This window comes from Aegilops tauschii, chromosome 5, assembly GCF_002575655.3.
Source record: "Aegilops tauschii subsp. strangulata cultivar AL8/78 chromosome 5, Aet v6.0, whole genome shotgun sequence".
Lineage (NCBI taxonomy): Eukaryota > Viridiplantae > Streptophyta > Magnoliopsida > Poales > Poaceae > Aegilops > Aegilops tauschii.
Window position 1 is genome coordinate 329098709 of NC_053039.3, and position 7416 is coordinate 329106124.

At 44.0% G+C, this 7416-nt stretch overlaps 1 protein-coding gene across 5 annotated transcripts; it reads right to left on the reverse strand.

Annotated features, from left to right (window-relative positions):
- Positions 1–2834: 2834 nt before the first annotated feature.
- LOC109774503 (uncharacterized) lies at positions 2835–6796 on the reverse strand. Of its 5 annotated transcripts, none has more exons than XM_020333236.4 (12): positions 6074–6796; positions 5808–5952; positions 5635–5725; positions 5279–5337; positions 5118–5195; positions 4933–5016; positions 4580–4758; positions 4172–4294; positions 3966–4038; positions 3577–3662; positions 3394–3478; positions 2835–3247 (listed from the first exon to the last, which is right to left on the reverse strand). In XM_020333236.4, the coding sequence occupies exons 1-11, from the start codon at positions 6607–6609 to the stop codon at positions 3403–3405; spliced, it is 1530 nt and encodes a 509-aa protein (XP_020188825.1). In that variant the 5' UTR covers positions 6610–6796; the 3' UTR covers positions 2835–3247; positions 3394–3402. The 5 variants fall into 5 exon arrangements, with proteins under 5 accessions (XP_020188825.1, XP_020188824.1, XP_020188823.1 ...); XM_020333235.4 differs by having other exon boundaries at positions 2835–3274; XM_020333234.4 differs by having other exon boundaries at positions 2835–3316.
- Positions 6797–7416: the final 620 nt, after the last annotated feature.

Here is a 7416-nt window from a genome sequence, read left to right on the forward strand (position 1 = left end):
TAGTGAAGATGCTGCTTTTCATTTAAATAATTTTGTTGAGCTATGTGTTATGCAAAAATATAAAGAAGTACAAGCTTATATTGTCAAGTTGAATCTTTTTTCGCTCTTTTTAAGAGCTAGGATAAAGCATGGTTGTTATCTCTGCCTAAGAATAATATTGATTCTTGGAATAAATGTAAGGATGTATTCATTGGTAAATATTATACTCCTACTAAAATTATTCAACTAAGGAATCTTATCATGAATTTTAAACAACTTGAGCATGATCATGTAACCCATGCGCGGGAAAGACTAAAAACAATGACTAAGAATTGTACTACACATGGTTTAAGTGAGTGGATGCTTCTGTAAAGTTTCTATGTTAGCCTTAACTTTATGTCAAGAAATCTGTTAGACTTGACTGCAGGTGGCACCTTTATGGCTGTAACCTTGGGGAATGCTACAAAGCTTCTTAATGAGATGACATCAAACTACACCCAATGGCACACTAAAGGCTCCAACAAGTAAGAAGATAAATTTTGTTGAAGAGATCTCTTGTCTTATTGAAAAGATCAATATGCTTGTGTCTATGCTTGCTTATAAACATGCTCCTTATTATCCTAAAGATGTTTCTATTGCTGCACTTGTTGAACAAAATAATGATCAAGTGGACGTGAACTTCATAAATAGAAACAATTTCAATAACAATACTTATAGGAACAATTTTGCTAATAATTGTGCTAGACTGTATCCTCAAAACTCTTATATGAATTCTTATGGTAATAAAAAAATATCTTCTGATTGGTAGCGTGTCGACCGGCTCCGTCTCCGTCGCTCGCTCCCTCCACAACTTCAGCTACAAGTAGTGTAGCTCCTCCGGTGCGATCGATCAGATCGATAGAATATCAAACGGCTCCATTTACAGTGGCGGGGGCAAGGCGATGACGGAAGGGGTGATGGTAGGTGTCGAGGGCTCTATGGCGATGGGGTGGATCCATGGCGGTGAGATCGAGCGGCGAAGGATCTACGGTGGAGCTCAATGTTCTTGTTGAGTGTCTATGTAACGGCAGACAAGGAGCTTTCACTTATGTTCATTGGTTATTGCGGTAAACCATTTCGCTTTGACCCCCTCCAATGAATAAAGCCACACGCGCATCCCGAGGTGCAGCTTCGTCCACATACTAGATCGATAACATACTTTTGGAGGGTGACAATCCCAACTTTTGGCGGGTGACAATCCCATTTAAACTCACGATTATTTTCACAATTTCAAAAAAAAGAAGGCTCGGGCATGAAATAAACTTAAGATTCCATTCACCTGCTTAAGCAAATGACTTATGTATCACCAAAGAAAGCCATGGGCAATGGTCATCGTTATTTGTCATTTGTAAATACAAGGCAAATACAAACGCAATACGAACATAATCATTTGCAGATAAGAAAACACCATTCAAATAGTTTACCTAACTTGTCAGTTGCATTTGGTTTTTGCCCAGTTATGGATCATTCATAAAACATGTTGTTCATAGATTGCTTGGCTACCATCGTTCTTTGCGTCAAGGACGCAACGAGTCATCTATTAATAAAATAGATGATAAGTCATGGTGATTCTTACCAAATCATACGACAAATGGATCCTATCTAGCTGAGAAATAACTATGTATCATTCACCTTACGTCCACATGTTGTTTTCACTCCGTTTGATATTTCCATGGGTCATTGGGTTGTTTCTTAGTTGCGGTTGTCAGTTCGGGTTTTTGTCTTTGCCTAGTTACACGCTTGCAATTGTGCACGAACGCGTCATGTGCAACTCATGCACATGTGATTAGTAGGGGGAAATCAGGCCAACACCAATTGCATACGTGTTGCAACAATTGCAATTGCGCAAGGATGTGTCGCATGCAACTAGCACATGTGCAACTAGTAGGAAAAAAACAGGTCGACACCAGTTGCAAACGTGTTGTGATGGGTGAATTGTGCATGGGTGCGTCACATGCAACTTGCGCACATGTGACTAGTGTGAAAGTTTGACCCCAGCTGCAGTCGCTTTGTGTCAGTGCAATTGTCGTGTTACAATACTTGAAGTTGTGTGTCTGGTGGTGGACATGCAACTAATCCTGACAACTCCACTCCCGACCCCAATTACAATCGCTTCGTGTCCATGCAGTTGCAGTCAGGTTACAATGCTTGCAATTGCATGTCTCATGGTGGACAAGCAATTGGCCCCGATAACTCCCCTTCAGACCCCATTTGCAATCGCTTTGTGCCCTTGCAGTCAGGTTACAACATTTGCAGTTGCATATGTAGTGGTGGACAATCGGCCCCAACAACTCCCCTCTCGACACCAGTTGTGCTCGTGCAATTGCAGTCGAGTTACAGTGTTTGTAGTTGCATGTCTGATGGTTGACATGCAACTACCCAACAAACCCCCCCCCCCCCCCCCCCCCCTCCCTCACGACCCGAGTTGAGTTCGCACCCTATCCCGACTCCTATTGCAGTCGTTTTATGACCATACAATTGCAGTTGGGTTACAACGTTTACAGTTACTTGTCTAGTGGTAGAAGGCATGCAGCTAGCACATTTATGGGTATATGTGTCATAAAAAGTAAGAAAAAACAATGAGATCACATACTTTTGTTCCTCGTACAAACAAAAAATAAAAACAGACCACACTGCAAAAAGAATTAGACACAACAACAAAAAATACAAGCTCAGTCCATAGCCACACACAAAACAGATAATGGGTCGCCCAACAGCACAGCACAAATCTTCGCGCATTCCAGATCAGACAGTGCATAAAAAAACTCATCTAGAATTCCAAAAAGAAAACAGCTTGTGCGGTTACATAGCAAGAATAAGGTCAACCACTACCCTGCGGCCTATCAGATTTTGCTCCACAAATAACAGATGTGATATATGTTATACATTGTACAGAAAAAAAATGGTCTTACAATAATTTGCAGTGTCTGTTCCTTTGCATGTTCATGTGCAAGATATAAATACATGTTGTATTTTCTGCTACGATTCCCAAAGCGGAAGGGATGAAGAGCTAGCCAGAGTCATCAATTCATATCTCCTCTAGGCTTTTAGAAGGTAGTATACGGAAGGAACAGCCACTACCAAACTAAACATGTGCCTTGAATGTCCACAATAAACCGCAGAAGAGGAGTCAGATACTTCCGCTGTAAATCATCTTCATTGAGTGTATCACACACAGATACAACGTGTTGATGTGAAGCAACTGCATCTCCGTTTCATATATATGTGGCTGTTCCAGAATATCTCAGTAAGGATACTGAAGATAGAATGAAAAATTGGTGAAACACCGGTAATAACACTGAAGTACAGCAGAGGAAAAACGTCATGTCATAGCATAAGGTGTAAAATCTCATACCAGCCAAGCACAGAGCTAACCTCAACATGTTAGGAGAGGCTAGGTGACGTACGGATAATCCCTGTAGCCGAATAAGACGATGCATATTCTTCTATATTCTCCAACCTGAAAATATTGATAGTGTTAGAGAAGCTAGTCTCCGTGAAAGCCATCCAAAGGTATCCAGATTGACGTTTTGTTTTGATAAAAGGCTAAAAGCATACCTGTACAGATAATTGACCATGATACCTCCACTTTGTTCAATGCCCTTCTCGGATTGGTCGGCCATCCAGTTTAATCTCTCAACCATCTACCACAAAATAAAAGTGGTGTTCAGCTGTTATGTAATGCCCACTGAATTGTTTCAAACAGCTACTCCTTGAAACTCAATATAATTAAGCCCAAAGTTCATAGGGAGAAACGCAACAGTACATCACGTTAGAAAACGAAATTACAACGTGGTTCTGGGACAAGCATTGGAATTTTAATTTCAGGTAGAAGACCAAAGAAAAAACAATCTGGTTTCTTAAGTCTGAGCCCAGCACAGCCACATCCAATACTCAGGATCAATATTGAAAGTTAAAACTGAATGGGGTGACAGTGGGTATCTTACTGCTCCATTTTGCAAGTGAAAATTAGCAACAGCATCTAGAGCTTTTCCTCGTATTTTCTCTCTGGTAAGATACCTATACACCATATGAGAAGGCTGTCAGCTTCTGCAATTGATAACATATAATGTTCCATCCATTCAGAGAATGAATAGTGTTAAACTCCAATCGTTGGTAACATTCCCAAATTCCAATGTGTCTTTTTACATACCTTGTACACAAACGCATAAGAGGAGATTTCAGCGCAGCAGATAATTTGTCAGACTTTACCCATTGACTTGATTTCAGTATATCTTGCAAAAGTTCAATTCCTTGTTTACCGTTGATTTGATCGCTGCAGTAACAGTAAGAGCACAAATGACAATAAATCAAGAAGTGATCCTTTACCCTATTCATTTTTAAAATGAATAGCCTAAATATTCACAGCAGAATTTTAAAATTAAGATACCCACTTTCTTCAGCAATTCAAAGTATATGAAAGAAAGTACAAAGATCATGGGCACTAACTTCCCAAAAGAACAAAATAAAGTATTTCAGAAAAGGCTACATGTATAGAAGCCTTAGAAGGTGAAACTGGGTCAAGTGAAATTCGCCATTTTTTTTCTTAAATGGAACATACATGGCACTGTGTATCATCTTCTCTTCCTCCGGGAAAAGGATGGATTCTCTGAAAGTAGAACTAGCACCTTCTATCAAATTGCCCTCTTGCATCTCTGTCTCTGCTAATTTTATTTGAGAGGCCAACTTAGCGAGAAGCCATTGCATGAAACCAGGTATCGGGCTAAGAGTAGCAAAAATCTGTAAAAAAAATACCAACAAATAAATACATAAAATTAGATGTATCAGTAAACATAGCTATAATAAACTTTCTTCGCATGATGAATTATGCATTTATAATTGACGCTACACCCAGAGAAGCATGCAGTTTATTGCATTTCCAGACAACAATGATCGAGATATTAGAAGCAGTACCTGTACGGAAGGCATATCTTTTCTCAACATGTCAATGACACGCTTGAGTAGAAACTTTCCCAGATTAATACCTGATAAGCCTGGCTGACAACAGCAATAGACAATCAGTTCGTAGGTGCGAGTTTGTCACTCAAGCTAGCACAATACTTCCCTTGGTATTTATAATCCTTAAAAACTTTGTTTACCTGGGTTGACGATATTGAGTAAAACAGTGCACATTTAGCTTCACATTCAGCGATTGGAGGGACATCCAACAAAACTTCCTGATATGACAAGAGAACATAAGGTGCAAAGAAGTAGAGTAGAGCACCCATTTATTAAAAGAAATCATCCAAACTATATTAACCTGTATAGATGTGGCCATATCTTTGAGGAGAGCAACTTCGATGAAAATCAGGGGCTCCCCTAGTGTTAATGAAGACAGTAATAGCACTCAGCCAAAGTTACTAAGGGATCTAAAACCATCATCCTAGAAACTGTGAATCACTCTGTTTATAATACTGTGAAAATATGTTCATTTTATCCCTAAGAAAATTTCAAACATGTGCAGGCAATACCACTGATATTGTGCAACCTAAATATCAACTCTTGGTACAACATCTGGTCATGCGTGGTCAAAATTTATAAGTTTCAGTTGTAGCATCAGCAGTAATAGTCCCAATGTGCAAAAATCACAATCAGAAACAAAATGTCCCAACTAACCTGGTATCGCAGGATGGAAGTAACCAAAACAACGTCGGCCCACACCCAGCCTTCTCTTCAAGTCTATCAGATTCCTGATTGGATGCACAGCCTGAAAAAAAAAAGAGAACAAAATCATCAGCAAAACCACAAGAGAGCACATTGAACAATTTAATGGTGAGTCAAACACAGACTTCATAAGCCACAATCTTCTCCAGCAAGGAGGCAGGATCATCCCAGGTTATCTGGTGGAGTGCCAGTGCCGCTGGGCTGAGCCACGTCACGAGCTTCTCCTTCAAGTACCCATCCAATGCACGCAGCACTGGAGCATTCTCCTCCCTGCGTTGCATTCAATTAGACCAGAGAACCAGGAAGGGGACATCTCGGTTAAGCACCCTAATGTCCCCAGTATCAGGCAGTAACGGCAACAGCAAGGTGTCAATGTCAATGCCAATCTCACCCCAGCAAGGCGAGGAGATCGGCTCGGATGACCGCCAGGAGCTTGAGCCCGCCAGGCTGCGCGTTCATGGCCTCGAGGAACCCGGCGTACTTGGGCCGGAGCGCGTCCCGGAGCCCCCTCTCCATACGGTACAAAGCCGATGCGGCGCCGCCCTCCTCTCTCTCCGCCCCCGGCTGCTCGCCCCCACCCTCCCCGGTGGCAGAGACGCTCACGTACTGGCGCATGAGGTCGCGAACCCGCGCGCGGGGCACGTCGTAGTCTGTGGCGAGGGATCGGAGGATCTCGTGGCGGCCGCCTCGGTCGAGGGAGCGGTACCCGTCGGAGAAGCACTCGAGGGCGGCGGGAGGCGGGGAGGCCGCGCCGATTGAGGCGTGGAGCCAGTGGCGGACGGAGGAGGCGGCGGCGGGCCGGGCACTGGGGTCGGGCTCGGGGCTGGCGGGGGGTGACGGAGCGGGCGGCGGCGAGGGGATAGAGTCCGGGTGCATCCTGGCACGGAGCAGGACGGCGAGGGATTTCGGGGTGTGGCTCCTGGTCATGCGATGCGATCGGGGCTGCCGCCACCGGCGATGGAAGGAAGATAGATGTAGTCAGGAAGGGCGGTGTCACCGGCGCGCGCGCCGACGGAGGTTGCGAACCGGGAGGTTTGGAGAGGACGGACGGTGGCGGTGCGCCAACTATGCGGTTGGGTTCAGCCGGTCAGTCGTCACCAAAACAGTACGTGGTACAGTTGGTGTAAAGTTGAGGGCATTTAGGGCAACTCCAACAACAAATAATAAGTGTACAGTCCCTCTCTCAGAAGGTAACATCTCTACGTCTCGTTCTCAGAGGCTTGTTTTTTCTTAAGGGTGATTACAATGTAGTTGAACCCTTGCCAAGGAGGAGGAGGGTGGCTTACATAGAGTGCGTCGCGGCCTCTTTACTCCGACGTTACAAGGGTGGTTTAATGGTTATAACTACGGCAGTTACAAGTGTTGATAGCCACAACTACGGTAGTTACAGGTAACGGTAGCCATGACTATGCTTTAAGCCTGACTTAAGACTACTCGACCGTTGCAGCTCCCATGTCGCCCTTGCGCCTCCCTTGTCTGAGTGATGATGGCAGGGCCGATTGGAGGGAAGACGTCTGAGTGCCGTCGGTGTATCCGAGTGGATTTCTTGCAATGCACATCCGAATGCGTCTGTGGTCCAGGGACCTATCAATGATGGTGTGGGAACCCGGGTTGACCTTAGATGTCAGGTCCTTGACCCCACCAGTAGTAGGTGACCCATCATTAGCCCCCGAATCGATTGAGGTTCCGCAGGATGGGGATTTGAGTCTTTGGACTGGTCCGAGTGATTCGGGT

Bases quoted from the DNA above. Each gene is read 5' to 3' on its own strand.
- LOC109774503 (XM_020333236.4), bottom strand. From the start codon at position 6,609: ATGACCAGGAGCCACACCCCGAAATCCCTCGCCGTCCTGCTCCGTGCC. The intron at 5,726-5,807 runs GTCTGTGTTTGA...TTTTTTTTTCAG, and splicing joins AGAAGATTGTGGCTTATGAA to GCTGTGCATCCAATCAGGAA. The intron at 3,479-3,576 runs GTATGCTTTTAG...CAATATTTTCAG, and splicing joins ATGGTCAATTATCTGTACAG to GTTGGAGAATATAGAAGAAT.